The sequence below is a fragment of the Python bivittatus genome, unplaced genomic scaffold (genome assembly GCF_059951505.1).
Source record: "Python bivittatus isolate LINGU-HERP-01145 unplaced genomic scaffold, Pbiv_v1 ctg000530_np1212, whole genome shotgun sequence".
Taxonomy (NCBI): domain Eukaryota; kingdom Metazoa; phylum Chordata; class Lepidosauria; order Squamata; family Pythonidae; genus Python; species Python bivittatus.
The window spans coordinates 9,424,742-9,439,263 of NW_028277085.1; the positions used below are offsets into that span (position 1 = coordinate 9,424,742).

Here is a 14,522-nt window from a genome sequence, read left to right on the forward strand (position 1 = left end):
AAAGGAAAGGGAACAGGTGGTTTGTTCTTACCTTCCCCTGTAGGTCCACAGAAACTTTGCAGCAAGGAGGAACTGGTAGTTCAGCTTCATAGGAGCAAAGCAGCGTTCACTGAAGCTTTGCGCCTTCCTTCCAACTTCCTTCCAACGAGGTTGTAACATAAAAGGGGGTGTGGGGGACAGGGAAGCAAGGCTTTGCAGTATGGAAGGATGGGGGTGGGGAAGGAGTAGACATCTGTAGACTTCCAGGAAACAAGGCACAAAAGGAAAAGGGGAGAGGGGAGAAGTTGGCACCAGCCAGCAGCTCCAAGTCAGAGGAGGGCACAGTTCAGTTTGCAACCATGGATTCCACCTGCGGTTTGAAAAGGAAGTACGTAATAGTTCCTCTGCATTTTTCTTCCTACCCATTCTCCTTCAGTTTGGCAAAAGAGGATTTGCTAAAGAAATTCTTGCAAAGGAGGAAATAATTTCAGAAAAATTCTCCGAGATGGAGTGTAGCCAAAGATGTGTGTGTGAAGGCCTAATTTTCACTGTGCAATCCTCTGTCTAGTGCAGCCTTTCTGGTTTCCCACACCATTAAATCCCAAGAGGAAATGACAAGCCGTGTTTTTTTTCCACCAGCAGCGCTCCAGTCACTGTTAGGGAGGAGGCCTGGTATTGAGAAATACTTGGATGGCTTCTTCCTTCAGGGCGGAAATTTGGAGAAATGGCCAGTCCCATTTGGCTGTCCACCAACTGGAGGGAGACATTCAGAAATTCCATTTATTTATTTATTTATTTATTTAAATTTATATGACTGCCCATCTCAACAAGTGACTCTGGGCAGCCAACAGAATTAACATAAAATAAAAGCAATTACAAAGGTTACAAAAATTAAAATACAAAGCAGTCGAGAAACATCAAACCCAAATCATTAATATAACCAAGAAGTGGGTCCCTGCACACACTCGGAGGCCCGGGCCCAGAACCAGGTCTCTAGGGCTTTATGAAAGGCCAGCAGAGTCGGGGCCATCCGGATCTCCAGAGGGAGAATCTTCCACAAGGTGGAAGGGCGCGTCTTCTAGGCTCCGCCAACTGGCATTCTGAGGCTGATGGGACTGAAACGTGCCCATTCTGCCTGACCAGAGAGGACAAGTAGAAACAACCGGGGAGAGACGGTCCCTCAAGTAACCTGGTCCTAAGCCATAAAGGGCTTTAAAGGTGACAACCAGCACTTTGCATTGCACCCGGAAGCATCCTGGCAACCAATGTAGCTCAGAGTAGTGGTGTTACATGTGCCAAATAACCAGTGCCATTTACTACCCATGCTGCCACATTGTGCCCCAGTTGACGCTTCTGAATGCTCTTCAAAGGCAGCCCCATGTAGAGCGCAGTACAGTAATCCAGAAATCCCTTTGTACCTGGTGCAAGCTGACATTGATGAGTAGTGACTTTCTGAGATTTCAGGCTTTGGGAGTAGGCAGAGATTGAAACAGAGACCTTCTGCCAAGCAACTGGCTGTCCCTGCCCCCCAGGTATTTGGAGAGCAAGGCCAGTGGAAGCTTTTGGATTCTGTGGAAAGGAAAAAAAAAAACTAGGATTACACAGACATGCACACACGTAGCTTGTGGCTGTGGCTGGATGGCACAGGATGACTCATGGCCAAGGGGAGAAACTTGAAGTGCTTTTATGGGTTATGTCAGGTCAATGTCTACTTTATTTGCCCTTTGATTCCAATCAGTCATGCTCATTTGGCCATGAGTATTTTAGGATCTTTTCCAATGTATGTTTCTGTTTTTTTTTTTTTTATTGGACAGTTAAATAAAAGAGTAAATAGTTTATTTCCAGATTGTTGAACTGGAGAATGAGAGGGATGGAATACTGGGGAAGGGGGAAAAACAGTCTACATTTGGGTAGGTGACCATAAATGGCTCCAGTTGTGACTAGGATTTGAAGCTTGGGTAGTCAGATGTTTGGCATTTCCAGATGTTTGGTCAGATAAGAGTTGAAACCCCAAACATTTGGAAGGCTGCCTACTTGTACTTAAGAACATTTAAAGCTTTCTAGGCACTGTACAAAAATTAAGGATGAAGAACACCATTCTTTTCTATAGGCTTAGAGCCATGTAGACAACAGGAAGAAGGGATGGGGAAGAGAAAAGAAAACAGGCATTAATCTTTCCCACTTATACAAACATTTCTTGATGAATAATGCTGAAAATCCCCAGTGAATAGAATCAGCTCCAGATTTTGGAGGAAGATGTCTTGAGCAAATATTTCATACTGTGAGTGGTCCTTTCCTCCGCTGTTGCTGTTAGTGCTCAGTCTAGGTCTGGTGTTCATCCTTACTCAAGAGAGGACAAGTTAGGGAAGCTGAAGAGACAGCTGCTGCTGGGGCTACTGTTTCTCCTTTGTCTCACAACAGCCCAATGAGGTAGGCTGAGAATTAGGGATTGGTCCCAAGATATCCAGGAAGCCACATGGCTGAGTCTTTCAAATCCTAATCCATCATTTTGAATCATTCCACTATCCTTTTGCTGGTAGAATCTGGCTGGTCTCATAAATGAATGTTTGTGAATGCCAGAAATGCCAGAATACCAGATACAGTACAGCTAGTCCTCACTTAACAACCATTTGTTTAATGACCATTTGAAGTTACAATGACGCTAAAAAAAGTGACTTACGACCAGTGCCCAAAGTTACAACTATCACAGCACCTCCACAGTCACATGATTGCAATCTGGGGGCTTGGCAACCAGCTTGCACTTACGACAGTTGCAGCATCCCGGGGTCACATGATCACCATTTGTGACCTTCCTAGCCAGCTTCCAGCAAGCAAAATCAATGGGGAACCGCATGATTCGCTTAACAACCGTGATGATTTGCTTAATGGCTGCCACCAAAAAGGTCATAAAATCAGGTCTGGTCACGTGATGATTCGCTTAAGGACCATATTGCTTAGCAACCTAATTTCCAGTCCCAATTGTGGTAGTTAAGCAAGGACTCCTGGTAGACATTTTGAACTTGCCAGAATAATGCAGATTAGTGCTTTTTCACTAGCAAAGAGTGGTGAGATGGCCAGGTTTGTTCAAATTATTCAAAGTACTTGTTTTCTTTAAAAAAAGAGAAAGAAAGAAGATGGCAAAACGTTCTTGATTTAGTTGGGGGCTGGGTTTTTGTTGGTTTTAGATTGTATTTTTTTCCCTGGTTTTTTTGGGGGGGTACATTACCTGGAGTCAAAAATTGTGAGAGGGACAGCTTCATAAATCTCTTAAATAAAAATCAAAAAATGTTCAGTCCGTCTGCATAGGTTGTCTGCATTGTGTACCCCACCAGCAGCCTTAATGCACTCAGTGACCAAACAAAGCTCTTAATGAAGCAATGATGCAGATTCATAGTATTCAAACGAGTTGGGTGGTCTGGCTGGCCAAGCATTATAGCTCATCATAGGCCCAGGACTTTAGAGGGTACAGTTTAGAAACTCTTGGGACAATCTGGATTTGGGGAGGACTTTTTTGGGGGTAGAAGCTGAGGCAGTCAAAGCCCTCTCTTCAGATTGGAGACACGATGACATGGAAACCAAAGATTTCCAAAACCTGAGCTGAGAACAGTTAAGATTAGAAATCTTGCTGAGTACAAATGGTATCTCATGTTGTCTGTGCCGTTTTTTCCTTTTTGCTGACTTGGCCAATTTGGTAACCAAGTTGTTCTTTAAAAAAAAACAAAAAATGCAAAGCCAACGTCATTTAGGTCAGGGCATGTTTTCTGTTTGCAAGTCATGCACACAAAATTATTGACTAACTTGGCACCCTTCTGACAGGCACGAAGAGGAAAAGATACATTTCATGTACTTAAAAATCCACAGATTCTTCTTCCTGCATGAATCCAATGTATTTTTGGTGGCCAGAGGAAAATGGCTTTTGGAACTGAAAAATTTGCCCTGCTGTTTATTAGGCAATGGATGGTATAAAGGGGGGTAGGGGGTTGGGGGAAACAGCTCCACAACAGGGTGAAAACAATTGCTAGAGAAGTACACTAGAACAGTGTCTTTGAAGCCTCATAGAGAACCAGCTGAACCTGGCCCAGCCCCCTTCTCCATAGCATCTTTTTCTGATTTCTACAGGTCAAATCTCTGCATGGTGCAAGAGTTGGGTTGAGACGGGGATGGTTGATAGCCACATCTGTAAAGGTGATGCCCCTGAATCCTCAGGAGCAGGAAGAGAGAATGAGTACTAAGACAAGAACCAATGGGTGGAAGATTTACAGTGGGAGATCCAAACTTGAACTGAGAAGGAGTTTCTTGACCTTGAATGCTCTTAAGCAGTGGAACAGCCTGCCTTCTGAAGTTGTGGATGCTCCATCACTGGAGGTTTTCAAGAAAAGACTGGACAGCCATTTGGCCAGAATGGTCTGAGGATTCCTGCACTGGGCAGGAGGTTGGACTAGAAGACCTTCAAGGTCCCTTCCAACCGTAGGATTCTACAAACCAGTGTTGGTGAAGGATGGGAGTAGGAAAAATGAGGAAGGGGCAGATTAGGAATTTTGAGGATTTGACCCCATCTTAAAATGAACCTGTTGGTTGATGAGGCCTTAGAGCAGTATTTCTCAACTTTGGCCACTTGAAGATGGCCAAGCATGGCTGGCTGGGGAATTCTGGGAGTTGAAGTCCACACATCTTCAAGTGGCCAAGATTGAGAAATACTGCCCTCGAGGCAAACTTGTGAAGCTTCCTAACCAATCTATCTTGGCTTTTTCAGGGGGAAAGTGAGGCACATCCAAATGAAGCCCTGGGCTGCTGCTACACACCCTTTTTAGTGGTGTTGTGCTTTGGTGTTGTGTTTTGCCACAAGTGCCATTTTCAGAGATTCAAGGGTGGGGGAACAAATGATGGAAAGCACGTTGCCATGCAGACCATGTCTGCAGTTGTCTCTGATGTTGGGACACCAATCCTAAAGACTGAGCTTTGCATCCACATGTCACAATGCATGTGTCCTCACTGGGGTTTGGACTGAACCCCTCTATTTCCCATCTGCTGCTTTCCCCGTCAACTGCATTTCAAATGAAGAAACCCGTAACAATAATGGAAATTGCAAGGGACACACAGTCTGATGGGGACCGTGAGAAATGTCATAAGACATACCAATGCCTGGAGGAACAGTGTTACCAAACCTCATCCTACATTATTTTAGGATCATAGACTATTAGAGCCAGAAGGGGTCTTGGAGATCATGTAGCCCATCCCATCTTCATTGTAGGAAGCTTACCTTTTCCTATGAGTAGTAGGAGCAGAGTTAATTCCATGAAGGAGGGAGAACTCTCTGAATCTTCTTAAATGATTTGATTTCTACTGGAAGCAGAATTCAGTTCTGTTTTGGTTGCAGACTTGGGATTGCAGTTGCACAGGATTTGAAGGAACTGCTAGAAATACTCATCTTTGGATATTTTTTTCTTTCTCCCCTGACTTTTCCTGGTTTCTCTCCCCTCCCTCCTGTCCCCCTCTTTTGGGTTTCAGTTTAAAATGTAAATTAAATGGGTGATTTCTAAAGTAATAATTGAAAGGGCATCTGAGGAGGCTTAAGGACTGTGCTCCAAGTGATGGAGCTGGGGAGAAAGCGTGTAATTTTCAAAGGCCTTCATGTGGCGTGTGGGATAGCCTGCTGACTCTTCAAAATTACTCATTGGAGTAATTACTCAAATTCTGGACAGCGGAGGATTAAATCTGATCACAACCTGTGGTTTTACTGGGAAGGATAACATTGTAAAGATTCCTCTTTCGGAGTCATCAGAATCTGTTTGTTGCAAATCCTGTGTGCATGCCTGAAATCCTCTCTTTGCTGCTCTATCAAAATCCTTTCCAACAGTTTAATTTTAAGATAAAGCAAAATCAAAGTTTTATTCCTAGGGATACCATTCAAAAGATTGGTGGTGATTGGTGGCGAAAATAAAAAATACTTATAAAGGGTTAAGGGTTAGAGTTATGGGTGCAATGTAGAGGACTCCATAGCCCAGGACAGAGAGAAGGGGCATCTATGTGTGTGTGTGGGTGAAGGTGATAGCCATGACTATGCGACGAAAGTCTGTCTCTTGGCATGTGCTTTGTCAATGCGTGTACAAAAGGGGTGGTGGGCTTCGATCACATGGTTATGATTACCATCTTGACTTTTTTGACTGCCTCCATGGATGTCTCTGCTTGGAGCATCTTGGCTAGACTGTCATCTTCTAGAGCATTGGAGGACAATGTCTTCCTGCTAGAATTGATCAGCCCCTCATCTGGTCAACCTCTGTACGAAAAATGCAGGACTATCATCTTCCATTTTTTCTTGGACAGCAAAATGTTTGGAGCTGGCTGCCAGAAGATCTGACTGAGATCCAAATATTTAATTCTGTGCTTTCCTTCCATCGGTTGCTGTTCAGATCGGGGGAAATTTTAGAAGCCGGGCATAAAAACAATACTCATTCCTGTTCATCTGCAAGCCCCATTACTACTGTTTTCTGTTGATAGTTTTATCTTCCTCCTTTATTGGTCTAATATTTTTCAAAGACTTTTAAGCAAAGAGTGACATCACCCCACTGTTTGCTTACTAAAATGTTGTAACATATTTCCGTGCACTCAAAATAGCAATGTAGAAAAAACAATACGATCTGTCCAGTTGTAAATAAAATGCATTCTTTACCAACTCTGCTTGCGTCAGGTTGTTTTTAAAGGACATACTTGGTAAGTTCTTACCCAAACAGGTAGCAGGTTTAGCGAGTTTATGTGATTAATTATTACTGTTATTTTAGTTTGCTTAAGAGATGGCAAACAGAAAAGCCTTAGAATGAACGGATTCGTTTATCCTCTTGGAGTTCCTCTGCTGATTGCAAATTCCAGGTGGTTTTGAAACTGACATTTGGTGTTTCTGAGTTCAGTTGAAGTCAGGAAGTGATGGCTGGGTTTCTCCCCCCAAATGCAGCCTATCATTTAAATTTGTCCCTTTCGTCTTCTTCCTAGGCAGTGGGAACAGATGTGCTGTTTGGCCCTATGAGACTCCACCAAGATCAACTTCAGGTAAGCCTCTGCTAAATATGGATGTCTTAGCTTTGTCCAGGAGTTGGTTACCTCAATGAATAAATGTTATTTCTGACTTTATCAAGAGCATTTTCAGCTAAAGTATTTTCAAAGCATCCTCCAGTAAAAAGGAACGGAACAAGGCAATGTAAAATGTGTCTTTTAGAGCAATATTCACAGCCCATTTCACTGAGTATTGAGCTAATAAAGGAAAATCCCAAGTCAAATCTTCATTCAGTCATGAAATTGATAGGCTGGGTTTGCATGCTAGATTAGGCTCAAGATTAGGCTAACAGTGGGTTTGGGAAATTTATGGTTCATGGTGTTGTGGGAACCCAGCTGTTTTCTTAGCTGGCTATGTGTAGCTGCTGTGTTGTGCAGTAATATAGTTAGTTGTTTGGGCAAAGCATCTTATGTGAACCCAGCAATAGTGTTTTGTTCATCTGGGTTTAGGATTTAGTGTGCTGTGTGAACCCACCAAAGGGTGACCTCTAGCCAGCTTCCCATGCCCTTCGGGTATCAAAATGTGAAGGAAATTGCATGGATTTGTGCAAATACATTTGGATGAGATTATGGAAAATGGGTTGTTAAAAATGTCTACATTAGGAAAGTTGACGTGTGTGCAAATTTTTGTGCAAATTTTTTTTTTTTTAATCGCTGGTGCACAAATAGGAGTTAAACCTAGAAAGATGATGCCTGAGAAAGTGAGAAAATGACAAAAAGTATTCTACAACTGTAGATCGGCTTTTGAGCCTTTTCTAACAAGATGGATTGTATCAGGCTCTAGTTAGGCATTACCTTCCCAGGATCGCTTGTGAGTGTTCCAGGACAGGATGTAACAGCTTCAAATGTATGTTGGGTTTCCTGGCCCTGCCTGCCACTATGTTCTTTTCTCTGGCTTGTCTTTGGCCGCTGCCAAGAGCTCAAACCCTCAGGACTTGCTAACAGGCTGGCAAAGTTCTTTTTCCAGCTGGGAATTGCAGAGAGGAAACTGAGTCAATATGCTGCACCCGAGACTTCCTCCTGAGTGCGTAGTTGGAGATTTCATTCATGACTTCTTGGTTCACCATGGTTGCTTTTTCTTGCATCCATGATTTCTCCACCAATTTGGTTCTTATGCCTTCTAGCCATTCCAGAAATACTGGCTAGGAATTCACAGAATGTGAAGTCCTGCATGTTGGAAAGCACCAGATGGGAGCAGGGTCCCTGTATTGTTCATAAGTTGTGCTGGAAATTAATTGCAAAGTGATAATTTCTGGGGCCGCTGTGCTTCTTATCAGGCACATCGTGTGTGTGTTGATAGGTTGGCTGGTTACAGAAAGTTGGCTGGTTTTTCTCTCTTTGATTTTTGTCATAAGCCAGCTCTGCTAAATAGCTTGAGGATGCAACATGGTCAGTTGAATAAGCTTGTTTAACCTAACATTTTTGGCTTAACTGCCATCAATGGCTATAAATGGAAGCCGGGCTATATATAAGCTTGAACTTGAGTTTGCAAGATCACATAGTGTGTGTGTGTAATATCGGCATTTGTGCAATCGCGCATGTGTACCAGTTATTGGTAAGTATAAATTGTGAAATTTATTGACATTCCAGCAGCTTTAATCCAAGGTGTAAACCCAGTAAGAATAATGCACTGTGTGTGTGTGTGTGTGTGTGTGTGTGTCTGTTTGCTCACATGCATAAACGCATTCTGCCTACAGGTAGGTGTAAATGTTGAGATTTATTGACATTCCAGCAGCTCTAATCCAAATATAAGCACAGTTGGAATGCCTGGAATTGCTTAGAAGTATGAACTAAAGCTAAGTGTTGCTTGGAGAATATTCTACTTAGCAAAATATTAAAACGGTCCAAAGGCATCAGTGCAGCATAGTACAGGTAGATTTGATTGTTATATTGACAGTGGCCACGCCAGCAACTTTTGGAATATAGGAAACTGCCTTCTGCTGAGATATAAGGTTTGCTTGTCAAGCCAAGTACTATCAGTCTGGGATGATTGATGCTCTCCCAGGTATCTGATGGAGACCTTATTCCTGCTATCCGATCCTTTTCTCTTGAGATACTGGAGATCCAGCTGGTGCCTCTCCTGTGAAATGCAGTGGCCTGGAGGCAAGTGGGGAGGGAAGTGACATTGCATGCCTCATGATGCAAATGAAGTGAATTGCATATCATGCAGAATAGTACAAAATGACATAAATATGACATCCAGTGATGGGATGGCATCATGTTGTATGGGGCATCGTATTGACATCATCAAGGCATCGGGACTAGATGCCTATAGACGAGGAACTTCAGGGTCCCATGCTTTGGAGAATGAGGGGGCATATAGGAGAGGACCTTCTCTGTCAAAGCTTTCTGGTGTCTTCCAGGGACCGTCTTGTTTGTGATGTGAAGATCTGGCTTTTTACTCTTCCATTCTGGACTCATAACCATAGCCTATTAAACCTTCTTTTTTAAAAAGCACCTATTATTGTATTAGAGACAGACAGACAGACAGACAGACAGATTTCCTGCCTTGTACAGGCATTCAAGGTGGTATACACAGTGCCATCTCCTCTTATTTTTCCCCCTCAACAAGTTAAGCTGGGTTGAGAAAGAAGGACTGGTCCAAAATCAGCCAAGGGAGCTTTGTGTCTAGAACTCACGGTTCCTGTTTCTAGTCCAGCACCTCAACCACTACCCCAAACTGGCTCCCTTATTTATATGTGATTATTGTTCTTTTAATTTTTTAAAAAAGTTTTGCTTATTTTGATTTCACTTTATTGCCTTGTCTATTTGATGGATTGCAAGGATATGCCAAGAACTGCAGGACACTGGTGGGACTGTAAAGATGTTGATAAGTTAGTAAGGTCTTCAGGTCCATGTGGCCTAATTTATGTGCAAGAGATTTCAGATCTTTGAGAAGAGCTCTTTCTCCATCTCTCTCTCTCTCTTTCTCTCTGTGATACACACACATATGCCCAGACGCATTCCCCTTCTTTGTTTTCCTTTAATTAGGTACTCCTAGTGTTTGCCAAAGAAGACAACCAGAGCAATGGGTTCTGCTGGGCCTGTGAAAAAGCAGGCTTTCGCTGTAGCATTGCCAGGACACCTGAATCTGCCCTCGAGTGTTTTTTGGATAAACACCATGAAATCATCATTATTGATCACAGGCATTCAAGATACTTTGATGCAGAAACACTATGCAGGTGAGTCCTCTTTGTCGGACAGACCTGGATCACGTTTTGTAACATAGGACACACTAACCATTTTGGGGACGGGAAGAGCCTTGTTGACAGGGTCATGATGCCCTGGGGATGGTGTTTGGCATCTGGCCACTCCTGGTGTGGATATCATTTTTGTGAGAGGCACGTCCTCCACTTGCTCTCAGTGTTTCAGATATGCTTATGTGCCAAATAACATTGGAACGTATTATGTATGTATGGATGGATTTGATGTATTAAATTTATGATTTGACTTTCATTCAGGAGGTCAAGGTGGCATATATAATGTTCCTTTCCCTGGTTTTCTCCACAGCTCACCCTGTCTAAGGATGGGCTAGAACCTGGGTCTCCCCACTCCTAGTCCAACACTTTCACCACTACACTACACTGGGTTCTCCATAGTTTCCTGATCTTTCTTAATAGTTAGGATTCGGTTTTTCTTCTGATTAAAACACGTATGAACCTCAGTGAAATATTCTTGTGTTGATTTCAAGCATGTTGTAGAACTTGTATCAATTTCTTTACCTTCTCTTTTTTTCAAAAGGTCCATTAGAACAACAAAACCATCCGAAAACACTGTTATTATTGGGGTCGTGCGGAGGTAAATGAGAAATATTCTTACATTCTCATATCAAAATACATATGAATGCAAAAAGGCAGGCACGCAAGCCTGTAACTGAAAATCAAGGCTCATTCGTTCTGATTTTTACTGACATTTAGCTGACTGTGTAGCTGTGCAGCCTAGCTTTTTGAATTTTAGGAATAGGGCTGGTAGGCAGAGAAGACAAAAATAGAATGATTGAAGATAATTCAAGAATGGATGTACAGCTGTGGGTGGAGCCACATGTGATGGCAGAAGACCCGTGTCTTCTGAATTGGATGTCTGTCAAAATATAAGAGTTGGGGGAAGAGGACAGTGATCTTTCCCCACCTACTACAAGGTGCTGTGGAATTTATGGACCATATACCTCTAGTATCTAACAATATTTAGTGCCCCATACAGACAGGTAAACAAGGGGGTCTCCTCTAAGTGGTTCTTCCTTCATGTTTCCCATTAACTCCACGATTGCATCTCTTATCCTAGGTTCTCTTGAAACCTTTCTCCCTCCATTCCCAGAGCTCAGGGCAGTGGCATTGCCAGCCATTGGTACAATTTTCTATCAAAGCATCACATTCGCTCCAGCTGGGGATAATTCATGGTGGTGATCTTGTTTTCATAAATAGGGATCTGTGGCATTGCCCATGTCGATTGTGGTGCCTTAGCATATGTATTTATATTTGAATACGCACACTCTGGATTAGTCCAGCAAAAGTGGTGCCTTTATGAAAAATGTGCAGTTCTTGCGAAACATGGAGCATATGCTGCCAAGCTAAAAGTTCTTCTCTGGCCAAATGCATTTCCAAGTTCAAATCCTGGCTGGGAGAAAAAAAAATCTGATTTTAGACAGTAAAAAGTAGTGGACTGGGAAAGTGTTTAACGTTTTCTCCTGTCTTCTCTGCTAACAGTCCTGACCTTTGCTTTAATACTGTTTGGGTGTGATCTTTATTTTTTTTAAAAATGGAACTGTTACTATCTCGTGGCTGTGACTTAAGCTGGAGACGTTAGAGAGGTTATGAATTTAAAAGGCCCATACAACGGGAGAGGCCATTTAGAATGATCACATTGGAGTATTTGATTTTTTAACCATAACAGCAGTCTGCAAAGGGGAGCAAACCAGAAGAAGAGATCAGCGTGCATGGGAGGGAATAAGGAGAGAAGTGAAAGAACTTCAACTATACTAGTTAACCAGAAAAGAAAATAATTCTACGGAGCTTGGTTCTCTTCTGAATTGTTCTGTAGCATTTCAAAAGCCACTAAATTTTAAAGTGTGAAGGACTTCACACTTTATTTATTACTGATCTGAGATACGGTCTCTTGAATGCAGATATTAATATTTCTAGTATTAACCAGGAAAAAAAAATCCTCTAACATCTTTCTGTTCTTCCTTTTCTTTTAACAAGACATGCAGATCGTGAAGAATCCTCAATATTACCCTTTCTTTCTGCTGGCTTCACAAGGGTATGTCTATTTATTTATAGTCATCTTTTCCCTGAAAAGCTAGGGTATATATATATTAACCGAATGCCTGAATTTACATGTGCATGCTGGCAATCTCAGACTGATTTTGCAGAGCCTAGGGAAACAAAAATATTTCTCCACTTTTTTAACATAAGCAAAGGATTGCTGGTAGCCTATTTATGTTACGATAGGAATAGACCTAACCATTTTGTTCAGATTGCTTAGTTTGATAATTGTCTACTCTAGGGCTGTTGGAGAAACCTAACATGGTTTTCTTTTCAAGCAAACTTGGTGAACACAATCTGTCATAAATGTTGACTTGCAAATTCTGTAGAAAGCCATGTTTATGTATTTATTTGCTATACAGCCATAGACCAACAAAGACAACTAAAGGAAGGAGAAAAAAAGGTGGGGGGTAACTATCATGATCGATTACATGCCACCAAGTTGTTGTCAACTCTTAGTGACCACATAGATAGATTTTTTGTAAAGTAACTATTATAGATCACATGAAAGCTATTGACAATAGATTAGAGGCTAAAAGAGGAAGGGGAAGGGAGACAGGAAGGTCTGTATATATAGGCATATATGTTAATATGTAAACATGAGGGTGGTCAATCAGAATGATTAGCTAGATTGGCTACTCATGTCAAACCCATCATCTCTTCATTGCAATGGCTGCAGCACAGAATTACATGACTTTTATGGGGATTACACTGGACTAATCTCTTGGCTGAAAGAGTAGGATTTCGGAGGCCAGTTGAGGCATCTGCTGATAAGGAAGGATGATTTCTTAGCACCACCCAGTGTGATTCAGGGGATTACTCAGGAGGAATGTGTGATGGACTAATTCTCTGCATCTGAACAGATGAAAAGGTGATTTTGAAAAGGCATAGGGTTAAATCTCTTCCTTATTTTTGAAGGCAGGTCCTCAAATCTCACAAAAAGGAATGCCCTTCTCTAAAGATTTGGGAATGGCATAAACAGCGTCAGTGAAAACATTGTAAGAGTAATATGAGAAGTTGGCTCTGTCATTTTGTAGATCAGAGGCAACTATTGCTTGATTGACTTCACTCATGGCTTTTTCTGGTCCCATCATAAACAGAGGAGGGGCAGAGAGTCCTCAGTAAGGCTGTTTACTGAACTATTTGTCTCTTTCAAGAAGAGGGGAATTTGTAAGCCAGCTGTGTATATTTGGGAAATTATTAGATAAGGATGCATATAACTAGGGACATTGTATATGCAAGCATTTCTTGCATCTTCTTTAATTGCAAAGTTAGGACAGATGGAGCTAAAGTCTCAGTACACATGATATAGGCAGGGACAGAATATAGACTGATCTTTAGATTGCTACTTGTTGAATTGTTCTGTTCTATTTCTGCATTAGTCCTCAATTCAAGAAAGATTTCAAAGATTTCTTTTTTCAAGGTATAACATTTTAATATGCATTTTAACCTAAAGTTGGCAGTTTGCTCAAACATTTATCTTGACATACCTCTCATCTTAAATTGGCCTCTGAGGTACATTTACATTTTGTAAAGTTTTTTTTTTAACATTTCAGTTTACGTATACTGGCCAAACAAATGTGGTTTTTGGATGTGAAGAAGTGCAATAAATAAAATTAGGTATATTTCTTGAGCTATATCAGAAAATGTGGAGATAGATGAACACAGTTATGTTTGTATATTGATCCATCCTAGAAGCATGAAATGGGTTTCTTTACTTAAAAAGTCTAAAATAATAAGATGAATCCTTACCTCTGCTTATTAAGAGAATGTCTATCTTCTGGAATATTCCATACAATAACTAGCAAGAGTTGCTCACCTGAATGGATGCACATTATGGGCAAGCTACATAACTGAAATGTTTCTTCATAAGAAAAATTCCTTTTTTCTTAAGTCAAGATTTTATTAATATATGAATAGAAGAGAGAGATCTTTTGACGTTGTCATCTTTTTTTCCCCCAGAGATATGTTGAGAACTCGAACATCATGGCCTGTTACAATGAACTCATGCAGTTGGAATTTGGAGAAGTACAGGCACAATTTAAATTAAGGTATGTTGCCTATCTAATCTTAATATTCTTGACATAGGAAAGGCCTGTCCTCACCAACACAAGAATTGGTTGGGATCTGATCACTGCTAACATCTACAATGGTGTGTTGAAGGTCTGATTTGGAGGAAATTTGCAGATTTCAGGAACCATAACTAGTTGCTGAATGGGGATGGCCAGAGAAAGC

The 14,522-nt window shown here is 41.5% G+C and overlaps 1 protein-coding gene across 3 annotated transcripts in view; it reads left to right on the forward strand.

The window, feature by feature from the left end:
- The window catches only part of PDE8A (phosphodiesterase 8A), a 91,554-nt gene that overhangs the window by 56,215 nt on the left and 20,817 nt on the right, over window positions 1-14,522 (forward strand). For all 3 annotated transcript variants that reach the window (XM_088148600.1, XM_088148601.1, XM_088148602.1), the window contains exons 2-6: window positions 6,967-7,023; window positions 10,018-10,208; window positions 10,768-10,824; window positions 12,225-12,282; window positions 14,250-14,338. In XM_088148600.1, the coding sequence (XP_088004726.1) occupies window positions 6,967-7,023; window positions 10,018-10,208; window positions 10,768-10,824; window positions 12,225-12,282; window positions 14,250-14,338 (452 nt within the window). The remainder of the gene's footprint in view (window positions 1-6,966; window positions 7,024-10,017; window positions 10,209-10,767; window positions 10,825-12,224; window positions 12,283-14,249; window positions 14,339-14,522) is intronic.